This window comes from Zalophus californianus, chromosome 12 (genome assembly GCF_009762305.2).
Source record: "Zalophus californianus isolate mZalCal1 chromosome 12, mZalCal1.pri.v2, whole genome shotgun sequence".
Lineage (NCBI taxonomy): Eukaryota > Metazoa > Chordata > Mammalia > Carnivora > Otariidae > Zalophus > Zalophus californianus.
In genome coordinates, this window is record NC_045606.1 from 99,163,565 (window position 1) to 99,184,859 (window position 21,295).

General features: G+C 40.9%; 1 protein-coding gene across 5 annotated transcripts in view; it reads left to right on the forward strand.

Annotated features, from left to right (window-relative positions):
- CUL1 (cullin 1) overlaps window positions 1-21,295 on the forward strand; it is a 102,263-nt gene that overhangs the window by 61,186 nt on the left and 19,782 nt on the right. For all 5 annotated transcript variants that reach the window (XM_035723188.1, XM_035723189.1, XM_035723187.1 and 2 more), the window contains exons 4-9: window positions 1,397-1,564; window positions 6,263-6,313; window positions 6,517-6,607; window positions 7,631-7,794; window positions 12,553-12,715; window positions 13,619-13,749. In XM_035723188.1, the coding sequence (XP_035579081.1) occupies window positions 1,412-1,564; window positions 6,263-6,313; window positions 6,517-6,607; window positions 7,631-7,794; window positions 12,553-12,715; window positions 13,619-13,749 (753 nt within the window). In that variant the 5' untranslated portion in view covers window positions 1,397-1,411. The remainder of the gene's footprint in view (window positions 1-1,396; window positions 1,565-6,262; window positions 6,314-6,516; window positions 6,608-7,630; window positions 7,795-12,552; window positions 12,716-13,618; window positions 13,750-21,295) is intronic.

A 21,295-nucleotide genomic window follows, 5' to 3' on the forward strand; every position in this document is an offset into this window, starting at 1 on the left:
AAGACATCTGTACCTTCTACCCTGGGAAGTCTGTCCTCTGTGTATATCCTTTAAAGACTTTTTCTTTACACAGATAATAGGCAAAAATTCCAGCATGCTTCAAAATTGTTTTCTTAATGTATTTTACAAGGTAATTGGAAACTTAATATCATTCTAACAGACCATAGTTGATTGACCACAAATTGTGACTAAAATTTTCATGTTCCCTAAACAGTGTTTCTGAATGTTTTGCAGAACCCACTGTGTCCTTATGTTTATTCATAACACTTTGTAAAGTGAACACTGGAATTAATTATTCTTCAGCATTAAAGTGAGGAACAGTAGCATTTGGTGCTGTATGAAAGTATTGGTAGCCGTGCTGTATCAGTGATATCTTTGCATTTTTTTAAAAAAAGGTCATGTACCATAATCCAGAGTGGCTTAGCTTTACATTTTATAGTTCATTCCTTATTTAAATTAAATGAACAAAAATGTGGTTGTATCAAGATATGGTCAGGTTTTCACGCGGCTTGCTGGATCACTTGTGTACCACATATTTGTGGAACTTCGCTTCTTACTCTGGTTGAAGACTCGGAGGTGAGCGAAGGGGGCAGCTTGTCTTAGTTCCTGGTTGGGCTGCCTCCCTTAGCTTCACATCTAGTGCTTTTCTGCCACAGGATCTATCAGGGACACTGCAGTGGAACCTGCAGTTTTTAAAGGATAGGCTTTGCTTTGTGGATGTCGTTAACACCTGAGGAAAAAAAAATGTCAAGTTGGTCCTTCACATAAAAATTTGTGGTTTAAGTTGTGGAAATCTTGGTAAAAATAATTTTGATGAGTGCACATTTTCCCCTTGAGGTCTTGTTAAAGAAGAAGGAATATTGTACCATTATACTTTATTTGTACAGAAATGTAACAGATTACCACAAAAACTATACATTTATCATTTTTAGATACACTTAATGAATTAAAAAGATGCATTAAAAAGTCGAATAGCATTGGCCCTGTGGTCATAGGACATTTTAGTTTTTAATAGAAAATATCAAAAATAGGGATGATTTTGAGGTAATTCCTTTTTTGTTAATAAAAACGAATTACTCTTATTCTAACAGTTCAAGGTGCTTTAAAAATAAATAAATAAATAAAAGTTCCAGGTTCTTTGTATGATTGTATGTGCATATTTAATACCACCGTGAAAAAGTTGCAGTTTGAAAAAATTTTTATTAAAATTCTCTCTTTAGTCTGATTCTCACAAGCTATAGTCCGATGAGAATTGGTATTAATGAGTATGTTTTTGTGTACAAAATAAGCTCATCTAAAACCAAACACATCAATGTATTTTAATGCAGTAGATTTGTTTTAATTTTTATCTTTATCATGTGATTAGTCCTTAAAGCTTGAGTTAACTCGTTTGTAGGACGGAGAAGATTTGATGGATGAGAGTGTACTGAAGTTCTACACTCAACAATGGGAGGATTATCGATTTTCCAGCAAAGTGCTGAATGGAATTTGTGCCTACCTCAACAGACATTGGGTTCGCCGTGAATGTGACGAGGGACGAAAAGGAATCTATGAGATCTATTCTGTAAGATATATATTTTTTAACCGCTTTTCACATGTGTATTTTCTTAGTGATACCTCATCCTGTCAGTAGAGGAATCTAGGTAAATATGAAGCTATTTTCAGAAGAGTAGGCTAATTTCTTTTGCTTTAATTTATCAGTAAATGACCCTTAAGTATCTTGTGGCAGGAAAGGGGAAGGATGAATAAACCGGAGTTCTAAAATACGACCTCCACATTCTGCACTGACTGGTAGCAAGTCTCTTCTGCAGTTATTTCACAGCCGTCCAGTTGGGCCTGGAACTGTCCCAGGCTTAGCGTTGGACATCGCACACGCTGGCCGTGTCTGGCCTGAGACCCAGGCCTCACGGACCAGCCCTCAGGGTCTTGTGGTTTGGGAAATTGTTCAAGGAGAGGACTGTGCCATGAGATGTCCTCCCTCTCACTTGACAAAATAATGTGACAAAATTGAGAGGTTCTTTTAGACCCCGTGAAAATAGATTTTTGAAAAGGTAAAGTTTGGGTGATTAAATCCTCTTCATTGATACGTTTCTTCAGTCAGGGAAGGAAGCTTGTTCTAAGCCCATAGGTTTCCAAAGTGTGGTACCCAAACCCACCACATCTTGGACCCCTGGGAAGGTGTTAGAAATGCAGATGACTGGGACCCAGCAGTGTGTGGTGGCAAGCCCTCGAGCTGGGTCTGATGTGCAGTCACGTGGGAGTGCTGACGTCAGAATGCAGTGAAGGGGAGGGCCTGAGCACGGACCGGGCTGTCAGGTGCACACACTGTACTCTTCTGGAACCGGTGGTGGGGAAAATGTCGAGTTCTGCGTAATGAGATTCTCTCATATCCAAGAATGTTGGTGTAATAGCGGTACTTGGACTGCTTTACTATTTGCAAATTTAATAAAAGAAAAACATATCATAGATGGCGTGACAGACTCTTATCATTTATATAGTTCAGTTTCTGTGCCACACTGTTACTTCATAAAGGTACTTGGTTGTATAGTTTTCACAAAACTTCCTAGATTCAGTGTTTTGGTTTGAGCCTTTTGCACTTGCCCTTTTCTTTTCCACTTACAAATGCTTTCTTGAGATTGAAAGTTGTCAGTGCGCAAATCCGCGTGATTTGGGTTGATTTCCTCTTGGATGCCACCTTGACCTAAAACACCGCGTGTACCCCACAATAACATCATAGACCCCTAAAAACCATTATAACTTAACGTTTTGTGTGCTGTATTCAAGAACAGTTAAAATAGAAGTACAAGTATACCTCAAGATTCGACTGCTTTTATTTTTTTATTTACTTTGAAAAGTCATACTTTCTACATCCTTAAATCCTGTAGTTACCATTTGGAAATATAATATGCAGCCATACATTTTAGCAGAGGCTGATTAATATCCCTGTCTAGAAACAGAATTTCCTCTGTGTGCTCTTCCAGTGAACCTGATGAATTCGTTTAAAGTTGAAGTATGAGTTGACACAGTGGGACAGTTGGGCACAGTGATCTCTCATTGTATTTTCCAGAAGTTCCAGAAGGTGGGGATGATTTGTCAAGAAATGTTTTACTTTTTTCCTGATAATTCTTTCTTCCTTTTTTAATTATAGAAAGTTGTTTTGCTTTCATGTCCACTAGAGAACATAAATTAATTTCATTATTGATACATTAAAGTGATTGAGCGAGATTTTTTTCCCTGACTCTCTTCCTCTGAACTCACTCTGGTGTACCATTGGCCCTTCTTTCTTACCTTGCCAGCTCTTCTTCCTTTCTTCTTCAAAGTGACAAATTATCCAGAGTCAAATTAGAGCTGTCTAAGGCTGTTTTAATTTAGAAAAATGTTTGGAAAAAAGCTATTTTTGAAGGAGTAGAATGTCTTTACTAGAAGTTCATGGCCATGGCATCGCATTTCCCCTCCTGCCTCAGTCCTGCATTAAAGAAGTCTGAAGAGTCGAGAACGAACAGGGACAGAGAATTTGCACAGGGAGAATGTATTTTCTAAACAATTGCCCCAGGGTTGCATTTCTTCAGAAAAATGAGACTCTTCCTTTCCAGCATCTTTTTGGATATCATGGTTTCTAATTCTGAAATCTTATCTTTATGCTAATATTACCCGAGTATGTATTGTTCATACTTTATTAAAAATAGTTTTCTCTTAGAATGAAATCTTGCCATTGGCAACAACAGATGGATCTGAAGAGTATTATGCTAAGCAAAATAAGTCAGTCAGAGAAAGGAAACACCATATGATCTCGCTCATGTGCGGAACTTCAGAAACAAACAAACCAAGAAAAAGAGACAAACCAAACACCAGACTTTTGAGCTGCCGCCTTGTGTCCCCGTGTGTGTCCACCTAATCTCAGCTGGTCCCACCAAGACCCCCTGAGCGCCAACCCTATTCCCCCCGCACGGTCCCATTCCGCTCCAACAAGATGAAAGAAACTATCACGAACCAGGAGAAACTCGCCCGAACTGCAAGCACAAGTGCGCATTGGTGGGAAAGGAACTGCTCCCCGAAAGAAGAAGGTGGTTCATAGAACGGCTACGGCAGGTGATAAAAAAAACTTCAGTTCTCCTTCAAGAAGTTCGGGGGTGAACAACACCTCTGGTATTGAAGAAGTGAGTATGCTCACAGGTGAACAACACCTCTGGGTATTGAAGAAGTGAGTATGCTCACAGGTGAACAACACCTCTGGTATTGAAGAAGTGAGTATGCTCACAGGTGAACAACACCTCTGGTATTGAAGAAGTGAGTATGCTCACAGGTGAACAACACCTCTGGTATTGAAGAAGTGAGTATGCTCACAGGTGAACAACACCTCTGGTATTGAAGAAGTGAGTATGCTCACAGGTGAACAACACCTCTGGTATTGAAGAAGTGAGTATGCTCACAGGTGAACAACACCTCTGGTATTGAAGAAGTGAGTATGCTCACAGGTGAACAACACCTCTGGTATTGAAGAAGTGAGTATGCTCACAGTGAACAACACCTCTGGTATTGAAGAAGTGAGTATGCTCACAGACCAAGGACCAGTGATCCCCTCTAGCCGCCCCGAAGTACAGGCATCGCTGGCAGCGAACACTGTCACCATTCCAGGCCATGCTGGGACAAAGTGGCTGACAGAAGTGCTACCCAGGATCTTAAACCAACTTGGTGCAGTCTTGACTAGTTGAAGAAGACCGGCCGAAGCTCTGCCCACACAGTCTGTGGACGGAAAAGCACCACTTGCTACCGGAGAGGATGACGATGATGAAGTTCCAGATTTTGTGGAGAATTTTGATGAAGCTTCCAAGAATGAGGCGAATTGAATTGAGTCAACTTCTGAAGAAGATGAAACTTGAAGAAGTTACTGGGAGCTGCTATTTTATATTATGACTGCTTTTTAAAATTTTGTTCACGGATCTGATAAAATCTAGATCTCTAATATTTTTAGAGTGCCCAAGCCCCTTGGACACTGCAGCTCTTTTCAGTTTTTGCTTATACACAATTCATTCTTTGCAGCTAATTAGGCTGAAGAAACCTGGGAATAAAGTTTGAAACAAGGTTACTAAAGTTATTTGCCTGGGGCCGGGGTTGGGGGCACAGACTTTTAGCTACAGAGGCCAAGCTGATGGTTACCAGAGGGGAGGTGGGGGGGAGCCAGGGAAAATAAGGGATGGGGGTTAAGACGTACACTCACTGTGAGGAGCCGTGAGTGATACGTAGAATTGTTGGCACACCTGAAACCAATATAACTCTGTTAACTATCCTGGAATTAAAAATTTAAGTAATAAATTAAAAAATAGTTTTCTCTTAAATACTGCTTTCATGCTGTCTTTTTTTCTGTGGTAGAGATATCACTCAGTTCATTATATAAATTAAATTACATTATAATCTTTTCTGAAGTATAGATCTTACATAAACCCAGCTCTATCTGTGGTTAAATTTGGGGAAAATAAGACTGAAAGCATTTATGTTTAAGTGAGTTCCTCAGCCGTTTGTACTGAGTACTGAATTGTTATAAATTTGAATTTTACTCTGAGAAGTACCTCTCTTAACAAACAGCTTAAAAATCATGAAGGAATTATAACATTTCTCTTGTGGGGGACATTTTTAGAGTGATCTTCTGGTATTACCTCTGTGGGAAGTTTTTAAAAACTTCTTAAAATGTATCAGAGAACCCCCCCACACACACACATGAATACAAGTAAAATGGGAAATCTGAGTAATTCATGTATAATAAACTGCATCTATGTAAAGTGTCCATTTTGGTGCATTTACAGTTGTATGCATCCATGCAACATAAGTTACCACAGTTAAGATACAGAACTTGCTAGTTTTTTATTGTCTGTTACTTATTTTATGGAGTATTAGGAAACTATGATAAATGGAATTATCTTCATTAAGTGTGTTAGGTCAGAAATTAAGTTTGGGCCAGGGAATGGTGTTAGAGGTTGAATCCCCTGTTGTCCTGTAAGCTGATGTGTATTTTCTCCTAAAAATCCAGATTTTCTTTTTATCCTAATTATTAAAATGTGAGCTAACAAACGTCTGTACTCTGATACTTCCTGAAGTTGTTAACTCAAGAGTGTGTCTCTCATTTCATCATGATGATAGATTGTTACCCAGTTATAATCTAGGAATATTGATCAATGAGATTCAGGCTGATTCCTATGACTTCAGTCGTAGAAAAACGTAGTAAAAGTATAGACATCTTATGCTTCTCCTTTTTCTTTTCATCCAGCTTGCATTGGTGACTTGGAGAGATTGTCTGTTCAGGCCACTGAATAAACAGGTACCAACTTGTGTGAGTGTGTGCATGTTTTCCTTTCAAAACCCCTCACAGATTTGTTCCTTGGGCCTTGTCTCCCCTTCCTTTAGAATGTCCTTCGAGTATCTCTCATCTTGCATTGTCTCATGAGCTCAGTCTGAGAGATGTGTAGTAATACGCATACTGTAGTCTGTGACCTACCTTTTTTTTCCTTATCCTTCCTAAAGGTAACGAATGCTGTTTTAAAACTAATTGAAAAGGAAAGAAACGGTGAAACCATCAATACAAGACTGATAAGTGGAGTTGTACAGTCTTACGGTAAACAGTTTCCCTTTAATTTATTCAGAGTTTTTATATCAAATGACAATTGTAACAGCGTTCTGATGGATTCATTACAGATATTTTAGTAGATTTAGTAGTACTAAATATCTGTTTAGCAGATATTTAGTAGATTCATTTACAGATATTTTAGTAGATTTAAGAATATTGTTTGCATTTACAGGGGCACTCGGAATTCTCTTTAAGTTAATGTGGTTCTGTTTGATTTTACTCATCGTAAAAATTGTTTGATCTTTGTACCTTAGGGGAATTTTGAGGAATTAGACATTTGAATTATCTTCTGGTCTCATATTGAGTTATGGTATATGCAATAAGATAAGAGTGTCATTAATGGATGATAAAGAAGTTTCTATCAGCTTGAAAAATTGAGATTGAGAAACCGATAAGCTAACGCAGTGCTTTAAAAACTTAGGTGGCATCGTATTTCTCTGAAAGTTTAAATTTAGTCATTTTTAGGGAGCAGGTGAAATTGGTGAAGGGGATTAGGAGCTGTAAACTTCTAGTTACAAAATAAGTCCTGGGGGGATAAGGTGTAGCGTTGGGAATGGAGGCAGTAATATCGTAATAACTCTTTAAGGGACAGATGGGGACTCGACTTAACTGTGGGGACCGTCTTGTAATGTACACAAATACCAGATCGCTGTGATGGACCCCCCCCGAAACCAGGAGGCTGTTTGTCAGTTATACTTCAATTAAAAATAAAATGTCATGTTTATTATTTTTAAGCTTTTAGAAATATAAGCGTTTTTTAAATGAACTGCATGATAACTCTGAAGCATGCTTGGCCATGGGTCAGAATTACTTGTTTTCATGTCTTGGATTCTGTGTCTTTTCTTTCACTGAAACAGTGTACTTGAATACCAGTGAATAACAGATTTACCTTAGGCCTTATCATTGTCCATTTACCTTTTAAACGTAAACTGAATGCTACACACCTAGGTATATTGTGTAAAATATAACAAAAACTGGGGTAATTGAAATATAGTTCCTATTTATTTCTAGTGGAATTGGGGCTGAATGAAGACGATGCATTTGCCAAGGGCCCTACGCTGACAGTGTATAAAGAGTCCTTTGAATCTCAGTTTTTGGCTGACACAGAGAGATTCTATACCAGGGAGAGCACTGAATTCTTGCAGCAGAACCCAGTTACTGAGTATATGAAAAAGGTAAGCTTAACTATGGCACCTGGAGTAGACTGAAGTTAAAACAGTTACTGCTGCTCCAGTGAATTCTTCTTTTTCACGAAGGCAGCTTTTGCACAGGTCATTTCTCAGGCCGTGTTGTCCTGTAGCGTCCAGGCAGGTGCATACGCTTCTCCCGGTGCCCCAGGCAGCTTTTATAAATTCATCTGAGAATCACGGCTCAGTGTTCTCTCTGCTGCTCTGAGGGCGGAACTGTCCTAGCCGTGCGACTTCCCAGGTCTGAGCCGTCTCCCAGCGTGTCTGTGTACATCTGAGGGGAGCCGCAGTCCTGTGTCAGTGAGAAACAACGATTCCTAGATTGGCAAACTTTAGCTGTTTGCTTTTCTGCGTCTGAAATATTCTCTGACAATCTCCAGTACAGCTTTCAAGTTGCTAGCAGAGGAGGTCCTTCTGAAACAACAGAATCTGAGATGGATCATCAGTTCTTTGCTAAGCGATGTTACAGGGAAGTGGTTTTTTTGGTTCTCTTTCTTGGGAAGACAGGTAGGTATCCTGGATTGTCACAGTGTGGAGTGACCAAGGGTAGGAACCAGCAAACCATTCCAGGAAGGGTCAGGGAGCAACTCTTTGACTTCGCACTTGCTGTCTGTGGTCTCTGCTGCAGCAGCCATGGCAACATCCAAACAAATGGGTGTCGCTGTGTTCCAGTGAAATTTTACCCACAGGCAGGAGGTGGCCTATAGGCTCTCGTTTGCTGACCCCTGGCCAAGATGTACGGGATTTCCAGGGAGGCTGAGCTAACTGTGTCTGATCTCTGCCTTGCCTGCCTTCTCTCTTCATGGGGAGAGTGAAGGGAGTGAGTATGGAGCCACATATCCACTTGCCGAGATGGGCAGTTAGCAAGTCAGCCCCCTAGGAGCACCGGGACCTCTGAGCACATGTGTCCCACCCCGTTTGTGTGTGATGTTCTGGCTGCGTTTTCCCATAGGAGATCATGCTTATAAGTGGGCCTTAGAAGTTTGAAGTTGAAAGTCCTTGACTAACAGATTTCTGAGATCTCAAAGCCTAACAAAAATGGAAGTCTTCAGAAGTCTTAAACTTGGAAATAGTAGCAGTTCTTTGTGTATGTCTGTGGGTTAAATGAGCTTTTGTGTGTGCTGACCCCGAGCATACTGCCTATTTCACGTGTTAGCTTGGCAGCGCGGTTTTCATGCCCACATCTCTGCTTGAACTCTCCTGCGTATGGTGATGCTCTTAAGGGTGGGGTCTTTTGTCAGGGCGCACATCTGTGGGGTCTCAGTTCCCGTCGTCTGTGTGAGACCAGGGCTATGTGAGCACTCCCAAAGCAGGCAGATAGGGTTTTTCAGTCAGACCTGGAACCAAAGGCTGCTTGAGAAGCAAATACTTATCGTGGTCTAGATGTTTCCAACCCAGTGTGACCCTGCCTTCCTGCGTCCTGGTGCTCTTACAGAGGATTCCTTTCTAGCAGGGTTAATGGTTTGGCCCAGATCCACTTGGATCTTACCCAGCATGACTTCTGTCACCTTCTGGAAGTCCATAATTCGGAGAATCCAGCAGAGAATCTGTAAGCACAAAATTGGAAGTTAACCATGTGAACAGTTCTCTTGCCTGTAGCCTTAGGCTACAAGTCTAGTTTTAAATCCCTGCTCAGCCATTTACTGGGGAGTTGGCCTTAACCCTTCTGGTCCTCCATTCCCTCAACTGTAAAGTGGGAATAACAATTTTGTAATACATGCATTTGGTGCTGGGCAAAGAGCAAGCGCGTTGTGTTTGGTAGTACAGGCTTACATGATTCACAACCTCCAGTAGATGTCTGAGAATACCTGCGAAACCACAAGGTAAAGGGGGCACATTTTATGTAATGACTGGAGCAGGCATTATATTAAAACATTATGTCAGGAAATAGAATATAAAACTCATGAACAAATTGGAGATAAAGAATGAGCCTTTGACAAGTATTCTGCTTTTAGCTGCCGGTTTGGGCTAGATGTGCAAATTCCCTGGGGGTCTACATTCCCTTTTCTGTGATGTCCAGGGATATTTTTGTGGAAACATTTGAGAATCTCTGGCTTCTCTGCAATAGGGATGGCTTTGATGAATGAACGACCCTAAGCCACATTAGGGTTTTGAACCTATCCTGCTATCTCATGTGATTGAGGCTAATGTGAGCTACAAAAGATTTGTTTACTATTCTAGGTTACTAATGTCTCTCATCCACACAAACTTTAAAAATAAAATATACAGTACTTCATTAATTTGCTTACCTTTTGTGGTCTGTTTTTTGTTTTGTTTTCACTGTGAACCAATCCTAATAGAATTAATAGGGACAGTCTTTAATTGCTTGATTTTCTTGAGTCATTTTGAATTTGATTTGACCCTGGTATTCTACGATAATTACCGGACAGCGATGATCGAGAGCCTACTTGACTGAGAATCCACGAAGAGTGTAAATGGCTGTCCTTCCTAAAACCTAATGGTGCAACACCTCATACCTTGGTTTCTTTATCTATAAAATCAGCTATCACTGAGGACCCTCTGTTCTTGAGTGTTTTTGGAATCACTTAGATGCCAGTTTACTCTTCCCTTCCCTCTTGGCCCTGCAGGAAGGGTACTGCAGTAGAATGCTGCTACCCTCTGCCCTACAGGGGTTGGGAAGCCATGGTGCTCCCCCAGAGAGGGAGTCAGCAGTGCCACCAAAGCCTTATCTTTCATCTGGGAAGGGGTAAAAGTTTTAGGAGAAAGCAGTGTTTATGACAGTTGAGTTTTTGCTGCCCGAGGTGATCACGTATAACTTCAGACAGGAAAAGTGGTGCTTTTCAGTTTGCACGTCCTCTACTACATCAGCTTGCATTCTTGAGGTAACAACAGGCTTGGGGAAATTTTAGATCCGAAGCACTATGTGCTTAACTTAGAACTTCTGACTTAAAGCACATAAAGATCTGCTATTGTTGGGACGCCTGGGTGGCTCAGTCAATTAAGTGTCTGCCTTCGCCTCAGGTCATGATCCCAGGGCCACGGAATGAGGCAAGGAGCCTGCTTCTCCCTCTGTCTGCTGTTCCCCCTGCCTGCTGCTCCCCCTGCTTGTGTTCTTTCTCTCTCTGACAAATAAATAAATCTTTTTAAAAATATATTCACAATAACTTCATAATCAGAAAAAATATATACATTAGTTATACATTAGGCTTTTTGGAAAATACGTAAACATAACATAAACCTTCAAGCTTAGGACACTTACTAAGTATGTATATTAAACCAAATTGGTGGGGCGCCTGGGTGGCTCAGTTGGTTAAGCGACTGCCTTCGGCTCAGGTCATGATCCTGGAGTCCCGGGATCGAGTTGCGCATCGGGCTCCTTGTTCATTGGGGAGCCTGCTTCTCCCTCTACCCTCCCCCCTCTCATGCTGTCTCTCAAATAAATAAAATCTTTAAATAAAACCAAATTGGAATAATTCTGTAGGTTTTTATGTAACTTGTTTCTCACACGCACGCGCGCACACACACACACACACACACACACACACACACACACACACTTGTTACATTAACATGTTTTATATTTACTTATTTGACTGGTTAATAGTATTCCATTACCCAAATATGCTATACTTTCGTTCCCTCTTACGAGAAACTTTAGGTTTTTTATATTTCTTCTTTTATAAATTCCTTTCACATTTTTTATTTGATAATACTTAACTGATTTTTCAGAGATCATTCTGTATTAAGGACATTGACATGTTGATGTATACTACAGATAATTCCCAAGTTTATTTTGTTGTTCACATTTCACTATTTGGAATGTGTAATAAGGTTCTAACTTCTGTTGTTTAAATAATTGTCCCATTGTTAGTAATTCTTGACAGCATAAACCCTGCCTGCATTTTACTTTTGTTTTCTTGGCTCTTGGGTGTTTATTCTTCCAGTTGAATTTTTCTAGATTTCTCCAAAATTATACCAAGTTTAAAATCATTTTAGAAAGTATAGCACTTTTACAATACCAGATAGTTTTTCTCTTTTATTCAGATCACCTGAATAATTTGAGATTATCGTTGAAATTTTGTCCTTGCTTTGATAATTTAGTGGTTCCTTAGTGATGCTTTACGCCACACACATTTCTGGTAATACTTTGTAAAATATATGGACTTCTTTTTATTTTGCTGCTCTGTTAAATTACATCTTTGTTTTCCTCTCTTCCTTGAGGGGAATTGTAAGAACTTGAGATGCATAAATAATCCAAAAGTTATAGGGGCATGTACTCAGCAATTGGCAAGAGAAGGCCATGCTGGTCGTTTGTTTTGTTTTTAATTTTTTAAAAGTCTGATTACTAATAGTGATTTCCATGTGGTCATTTCAGGAAATATATTCATGTGACTCTTGACTTCAAGCAGCTTTCAGGGGAAGCAGGGGTCCTGAACATGGGGTCTGTGTATGAGGGAGGATCACAGGTTTCTCAAAGAGTCGAGTAAGGATACTGCCCCCAAAAGGTGAAATGCCACATATCTGAAGGAAGAAAGCTGACATAAACACATTTGAACTGCTAACAATGATAACCTTGATAAGTCATTTAAAAGGAGCTGGAGGTAGAAATATATTACAGAGAAAATTGTGACCACTTAAATATGGTTGGCATTCACCCAGAATCAAAGGACCCCTTCCCTTTTCTCTTAATTTATTAGAGCAGGTTTGTGAGTTGAATTTGCCATTATTCATGGAACAATTCTTTAAGAAGGAATCCAGACCATTCACTTGAATGAATTCCTGCAGGCAGAGGCCCGTCTGCTCGAGGAACAGCGGAGAGTCCAGGTCTACCTTCATGAAAGCACACAGGATGAACTGGCCAGGAAGTGTGAGCAAGTGCTCATTGAAAAACACTTGGAAATTTTCCACACAGAATTCCAGAATTTGTTGGATGCTGACAAAAATGAAGGTGAGCCTCTCAGACTCAAGACGTGCGTGCATGTCTGTTATGATCTGCAGTTTTGAAGTTGTTTGAAATTCTGGACTCTGCACATGACCAACATCAGTCATTTTTTAGAAGATTAACGTGTGTGTACCTTGTTGTGTATTGATTTCAGACCTCTGTAGAGGGTTTTGGGTGTCACTTTGGGGGAAGAACATCTTTTCAGTTCAATTTGGAATATAACTTGTTCCATACACTTTAGTGTTAAATGATACTACCCCTGATTTTGTTCTTGAGGATTTTTATTTTGAAAATTCTTCAAGATGTGAAGGCTAGTATTTTGTAAAAGTCTTTCTTTTACCCTTTAGGTTTTACTGGGATATGTTAGGAGCTCAATAAAATTGATGTTTGAATTCAAAAGTTTTCTCTTCGGCCTTCATAAATTAACCGTATGCCATACATATATTAAATGAAGAATTTGGGGGCCCTTTTGTGACTCCTTTGTTTGTAGAGTTGAGATGGTATTCATAAATATTCCTTAAATTTATTCATTTTTTAAAATAAATATTTGAGTGCCTATTATATATCTAGCATAACTAATATCTCAATCTTGAGAATTTTAGGAAGCATCAGATATACTTCCTGATAAAATTTTTCTCTGTTATGTTGCTGGTTTCTCATAGTAAAGGAAAAAGTAAACTTTTACAATAACAACTTCATTGTTACTTTCAGCTTAATATATATATATATAAATATACACACACTAAATACAAAATATTTGGTTATAATTAAAACATTTTTGATTATTTAGATCTAAAAACACCGTTGTTTTATTTCAAGGTACCTGTCATCACAGTACACGTACATACTTAGTGGGATGGATATGCAAAGTTTGTGTCAGTGCATTAAGGTGGCACCTTCTTCTTTCAGATTTGGGTCGCATGTATAATCTTGTGTCTAGAATCCAGGATGGCCTGGGAGAATTGAAAAAACTTCTAGAGACACACATTCATAATCAGGGTCTTGCAGCAATTGAAAAGTGTGGAGAAGCTGCTTTAAATGTAAGTACAATTAAATGGAAATCAGCCAGGCCTAACTGTTTCCACACAGGAACTGCAGGTGTCGTGTGCCTCCATTTACGAATCCAAGTGGTAAGATTTCACTAGAACTGTAGTGAGGAACCTTGTTTTGGCTTTTTAAAGTAGAAGGTTCAGAAACCTCTTTGTTTAGGAAATTCCTCCATAAGCTTTTCTCTGCCACCTTTTAGGCATTAAGGATGTCATTTCTTGATATTTTTTTCCTTCATTTCTTCTCACAATTACATTCCTTACACTAGAAGAGAAAAGATTCTTCCATAGAACAAACAGGCAAAAGCGCCCTAGACACTTGCCTCTGGTACCCACAGGCCACAGGCTGCACCTCTTGGGGACTTTGATCTGAGGACTGCCCTTCCGTTGAAGATCACAGGGCTATTTCCACCTGATAGGCCCTGAAATGTGTAGTATTCCTCATGAACCGAAACTACCCCAGGAGGCACGGGGAATGTTCCTGCTAGTGTAGCAGTAATTCAGGTGATACTTTTATGTAGGGGGTAGCACGTGTTCCTAAAAGACGGGTGAGTTGTCTTCAGTTTTGTCCCTGTTGCGCACTTTAAATTTGATAGTGTTTGAGAGAACTGATAAAGAAAAGCTTCTAGAACACAGTTGGCTCTTCTCTGAATCAGAAAACGTTTTAATCTCTGATTTTCATTGTGTTTAGTGTTAATTATTTTTGACGATACTGTATTTTTTTTTTTACAATACCATCTTTTTTTTTTTTTTGACAACACTGTCTTTAATACATCTTTTAAAATCTTCATTTCTCTGTTAACTTTGGAAGATTTCTTTTTATGGGTTGCTGCTTCCCTTTTGACACATTTATGAATTACTAATGGAGTGAATGTTAAACCCATTCCTTCCCGGGTTGATAAAATAATTCATTTTGCACTTCCCAGATGGAAGGGACCTGGCTTAGTGGGCGTTGAGAAAGAGATGTCCAGGTTTCAGTGTAAGCTGGTGTGTGAAGTCCTGGCACTGGGACACGCGGGGTTGGGATCGTGGAGCTATTGTTACCCTGGCCCGGTTGAGTGTGGCCCCCCGACAGTCTGTCTGGGTTCAGATCCCTGCTCCAGCTGTGTGACCTTGCTGCTAACTTGCTTTTCCTGGCTCTGTCAGTTGGGTTTTTTAATAGAAAAATGACGGTCGGGACACCTGGGTGGCTCAGTCGGTTAAGCGTCTGCCTTCAGCTCAGGTCATGATCCCAGGGTCCTGGGATCAAGCGCCGCATCGGGCTCCCTGCTGAGCAGGGAGTCTGCCTCTCCCTCTCCCACTCCCCCTGCTTGTGTTCCCTCTCTCGCTGTGTCTCTGTCAAATAAATAAATAAAATATTTTAAAAAAAGAAAAAAAATGATGGTGACCACTTCATAGGGTTTTTGTCAACAATACATGTAAAGTGCTTATTAAATCTGGTGTGTAAGTGCTAAGTGCTCAGCAGTGATGACAGTTTTCTTTTTAAAAACTCATTTAAAAATCATCCTTATATTTTGATGGCTTTTCTTATTGCCACACTGAATGTTCCTTTATAAAGGGCCTGACACGCACGCACATGTGCTTCAGGAAGGGCCAACTTTCAATAATGTGTTTTCACGGTAGTTCATTCAAAATCCGTTTAGCCACATGAGCAACAGAGCCAAGTAAATGACTCCTTTTCCTTGAAATGAGTTAAGTGGTGAGTCTGTTATTTCTTCAGACATGGGTTGGAGAAGTAGCTACATGAAGCAGAGTTTGCTTTTTTATGTGATCTGTTGTGTATGATCTCTGCAGGGAGGTGGCCTCAGGGGGTCCATGGTCTAGATGAACGCAGTTAGATTATTTTCATGAGAATGATGGGGTGTTACTTCTAATGCCCATCTTTTCCAAACCAAAGTAAGGTCCTAGACGGAGAAATAAATCGTGCCATAATTCTCAAGTACTATTGTTTTCTCTTTCTTTTTGATACGATCAACTGACTTGGTGAATCTTAAATCTGACATATACTTTTTCATGACCAGTTAAAGCAGAAGTTTAGTTTCTGAGTAAAATTGTTTCTTTATACGTGGAACCTTCATCTGTCAGCAATAAACAGCACATTATTGATCATAAAATAATACATTATTAATTATAATTATTATTTCCGTAAAAACAATTTTCATATTGAACTCCTGAAACTGATTTTCTAAGTTGTTGTGAAGAAAAATGTTTTCTGGGGAAAGCAAATACTTTTTCTGTTTTCTGCAAGAGTTTTTCCTGAATTTCCGTCTTAAGGTTTCAGTTGACTCGTAGTTTGCAGTGTGCTGTCTAAATGATTCGTGAGTTTCTTACACCACCGTCCTGGCCTGGGTTATACCTGCTACCTTTACTCACCTGTGATGGGAAAAACCCATGAAACTTGAAGAAGCTCAAGAAAGAGCATGTGTACCCAGTGCTTATTAGCTGGCACATAGTAGGTGTTTAAATACTTATTTTAAGAAAGAATAAATACAGCTCTTAAATAATTTTAAGTAGGTATTTTAATCACAAATGTGGCAAATGTAAAAGATACATTGTAACCCAAACCATGATGGTTTTCCAAAGCCCACTCATGCTGGAGGGAAAGCAGCAGAGGAAAGAAACTGTTTGCCTTAAAAAAAAAAAAAAAATTATTATACATAATTGAAGTGGAATTTAATTATACTTAGAGAACACAATTTTTTAAAGTTTGAAAATTTTTGCCCAATTGAGTTAGATCATAGTATATGAAAATCATTTACAGTGAGCATATTTAATGTCATAAAAAGCACTATTTAAATGATTCTTTAAGGACTAAAAAGTTTTCTTATGTAGTCCTGTGATTCTGTTTATACCAAACAAAATAGGTGAAGTTTCCACAAGTAAAGAAATGATTTTACTTAGAAGCTGGACTTCTGCTTTAACTGGCCACGAAAAGGTATTAATTAGAAAACTAGATTTGCTACTGATTAGTTTGGCCTAGACTGAAATCATGACAGGTTTCAAATTTGTAATGGGATTCAAAATAATATTTTATGTACTGGTACCTTCAAAACCTACCTGAGCATTTTCCTAAGGCATTTTTTTTCATAGTTAAAAACAAATTTTTAAAATTAAAGGCTCTAGGTGGATCTCCCTCATGCTCTCTCCCTCTCTTTACCTAAGCAAGAACTGGCCGTCCTTGTGAAGTGTCACTGAAAGAGAGCCCTTAACACACAGGCTACGTGTAGGCGCACCGCTGCTCGGACCTACGCGGGCCGGCACTTGGGCTCGAGGCTCCTCACAGTGTGGAGAGCGTCAGACCGCACAGGCCGGAGCAGACCAGTGTGGGTCCATCTTACCCCTCACCGGGCAGGATTTCGGTGCATCTGGAAGAATTCCCTCCAGCCTTTCTAGGGCCTCTCGACTGGGGACATGGATGCTCTGTTGATGTGCTGAGTCCTGCATAACGGACGCAGGAGTAGCTAACACTGCACTGGGTACCAGTAGGACTTTGGGAACCTTGTACACAAAAAATATTCAAGGATGGGATTTATAACTGGTTTAGCGCCGAACAAAGAACCAGACAAATCATTTTAAATAGGCGAGTTTGTTGTATAGGCAAGTTTCCCCAGCCATGGCTTCTGGACTGGAAAGCGTGGGACAGTATGGTAAATTAGCACACTGACATGGCATTGAAACTGTTTGAAGTCAAAATTTGAAAGACCCTATGTGCTTTCCTAGATGGGTCAAAGCACTCCGAATGTGTTCGGTGTTTGGCAATACAGTAACTATAAAAAGAATCTGTATTAAAATATAGGAGGGGGACGGGCCCTGTACACTTCGGTCGTGAGCAGAGCATCTTGAAAGTAGAGCCCACACCTTCAAGTGTTCTCTGTACAAGGCTGAAGCCCACAGTAGCCCCTGTGCTGGTTATTTATCTGCCAGAGCAGCTTAGCTGCATGATGCTAGCTGGTATTGTCACTCAAAGAGCCAACAAACATTGCAGATAAAATTGAAATCCTTGTTTTCATTCATTCAGCAAGCATTTATGGCCCTCCTGTGATGGGATTGATGGCAGGAATCCCAAATTGAAATGTCTCACCTTTGTCTTCTCATCCAGCCTCCGTGACCTCATCATCTGCCCAGTCGCTGTATTACAGGTTCATTTTGAATTCACATTCTCCTTCCTCCGTTCCTTAGCACGGGGCTAGGGGTAGGGTAGCAGCTGTGTAGGACATGCCACCTTGCCCTCATCCTTTGCCCATGACAACATTCATAACGTAAAACGGTGGGTTTCCCGCTGAGCCTGGGTATGGCCTCAGCATCCTCTAGAACCAGTAAGGGCGCCTGCCTACCAGCCCTGGCCCCGCTCTGTCCTCTCTGATGAGTGAGTTGGGTGAGGACAAGCCCCCTTCCCTGCCCCTCCAAGTGTTTTCTCTCTGGTCCCTGCCGCCAGCCCACCCCCCGCCGCCATTGACTTCGTTCTCCAGATGTTTTTCCCGCTCTCCTTGCCTGTTCATCCCTCGTGGGGCCCGGCACTTCTCTCTTTCAGAAATACCTCTGAATGCTGTGACAGCTTTACTCCACATTCTTCATCCCTTTTTTAATAAGCAAAGCGAAGTGAAACCTCTTCTCTGTAGTAGTATATTAAATCTGCACTATTATGTTAAACCACAATCCTCCTCTGATTTACCCCTGCTCTCATGAACTTTGTCTTCCCTGCCAGATCACTTCCCTGCTTGCACTCAGGCTCTTTTCTCCACCTGTAACACGGGCCTCCCTGCTTTCTGCTCGCTTTGTCCTTCTTTGAAGGCTAGCTCGGATCCTCCTTTCTAAAAAGAACTCTCCACTCTCTCTTCGAGCCCTAAGTGACTGTCCCCTCATCCTGTACCCCTGTGGCATTTATTTAAAAAGTCTCTCCTGTCCCCCTCTCTATATTTGTGGGTCCCCTCTATGTTTCCTGTCACTGCCGTCGATTGTAATCCCTGGAGAGTACAGCTGGCAGCTCTTCATAGTTTTAGTGCCGGTGTCTTGTGCACCAAGTGCCCCTTGATAATGCTGGTAAAGAGGAAAAGCCAGCGGCCGTGTGGCCAGAATCCCCTTTCCAGTTTTATCCCCCGTTTCTCTGTCTCTTCATTGTACCCGTCACCTGCTCACCTTTCCGGGACTCTGCCTTGTACCTGCCTACTTCTCTCTCCTTAGACACGTCCCTTTTTGTCCCTGTGTGTTAAACACCTATTTATCTTTCAAAACCCAGCTCAAATGCCATTTCTTCCACAAGCCTTTCCCCGTCACCCCTTTGAAAGAGAGCATGTTGGACTATTTATAATGACATTCACTCTACTTCATATTTTAGATATCTGTGAAAATGTCTTTTACAGGAATGGCTGTATCCATCTCCATGTGTTCAGAATTGAGCACAATGCCTTGTGCAGGATAGGCTGTCACCCTCCTTACGTTTTAATTGTACCCCTCATCGTTGCCAGCAGGACTCAGGGCTGCTTACACAGTGCGTACGAGACAAGGGGCTAGAAAAGAGCAGCGGAGTAAGGATAGGAAGTACAAACGACGCTCAGTGCTGAAAGAGACCGTGCTCACACTGCATGCAGTGAAGTCTAGGATCCTGGTTAGACATGCTCACAGACGTGCCTCCAGTTCTTGGCCATCAATGCAGAGATCTTACCAGTAGAGGCGTCAAGACTGTGAAGTACAGTCAGCTCCTGGACTCCCCATGATCATAAAGAATAAGCCTGTAACTCAGGAGAATGACTCAGTGCAGAACTGAGAATACTCTCCCCAGTGGCCCATCCTAAAGAAGACATCAGTAACGTGGACACTCATCGACCCTACACTTAAAAATAAACGTGACCCCAAGTCCTTGGATGGCTTTATAATTTCCCTTGATGGTAGCTTCTAGCAAAATACCAAAAGAAAGTTGAGGAAAAGAGTCAGTACAGACATATAAGTACTTGCTACTAAATGCTTGATGATACAGCGGGTTCCCTGTTGAATTTTTAATTAGCACGTGATTTCGCAGCAGTCTGGTTGCTGTTGTGCTTCCTGCAAAGTGGCCTTTGCATAAATCATGTTAGAAGAGACTATTTCATTACTGTCTGTCTTTAGGGCAGAAATGGCGACAGATAAGCACAGAGTCCTCTTTGAAACCATGTCTTGATTTAGTAACGTCAGTCTAACTGGGACTGAAGTGTAATCCAGCAAGAGTGGGCTTGCAGGTACTTCGATGTCCAGCAAGGCCGTTGGTTTAACAGTGGGGGTGTTCGGCTGAAGAGATGGATTAGGGAATGAAGTCATGAAGGTTTATTTGCAGCTTAGAGAAAGATCATCTACTTGAAACGGGAGGAGGCATTTTCAGGAGCTGCCCAGGGCTCTGGCTCCAGGAATGATGGTGCTTATAAAAGGGAGCGCTTGAAACGGAGAATTATATAGGCAGAAATGAAATCGGGAGGCTCTGACAGCATGTTTTTCAGTGTAAGACTAAAGGGTGATGAATCTAGGACCTTATCAGAATTAGGGAAAAGCCCTATTTGGTGATTGAGAAGTTGAGTTAGAAATAATTACAGGAACCCAATTGTTTGTTGAACTTGCACCATAATGCATAGAGGAACACGGTGGCAGGGTGCTTCTGGCAGGTTTGGGTTTCGTTCATACAGCCAAGATTCCCTTTATCTTCTGGAGTAAAATGTTCAGATAACTTGGTCCTGACTCAACCATTCTGTGGGTGCTGGTAATAGAAGAAAATTACGCATACGGTGATAAAATTGGCCAAGGAACCTTACATCTGGAGTCTAGCCTGCTTTGTGTGGTCAGAAGGGAGGGAATACACATCCCTAAAATCTTAGGTAGCAGGAGGGCAGGGTGAGAGAATCCTGGGCTATCCCAGCCTCTGGCTGTCCCTTAAAGCCGAGTGATGGATTATGGGGGCTGATTTTACTATTCTTTATTATTTTGATGAGGTTTGAAATTCTTCCATAATAAGACCTTTTTTAAAAAGCAAGAGGAAGGGGCGCCTGGGTGGCTCAGTCATTAAGCGTCTGCCTTTGGCTCAGGTCATGATCCCAGGGTCCTGGGATCAAGCCCCACGTTGGGTTCCCTGCTCCACGGGGAGCCTGCTTCTCGAACCTCTCCCTTTGCCTTTCCCCCTGCTTGTGCTCTCTCTCGCTATCTCTGTCACTGTCTGTCTCTATCAGATAAATAAATAAAATCTTAAAAAAAAAAGGCAAGAGGAAAACAAAATGTACCAGTTTTGATGTAGTAGATGTGGGAGAGGAGAAGGGGGGGGACCAAGGAGGTGTTTTAGGACAGAACGATGGTAGTGTCATGCAGTAAGTCAGACTGACAAATTTAATTACACAAAGAGCTGTTATGTGCTGATAATGGAAATTGGTTCAGAAAGCCTATAGCTGAATTCGTGAATCTATTTTCTGTCTTGCCATGGGCTGAAAAGAATTACCGTTTTCTTTAAAGGAGAAATCACACGGGTGTTCATTTTCAGTTTCGGATAAGCAGGCTGTGAGGAGACTCACCCCTCCTTATATCCAGG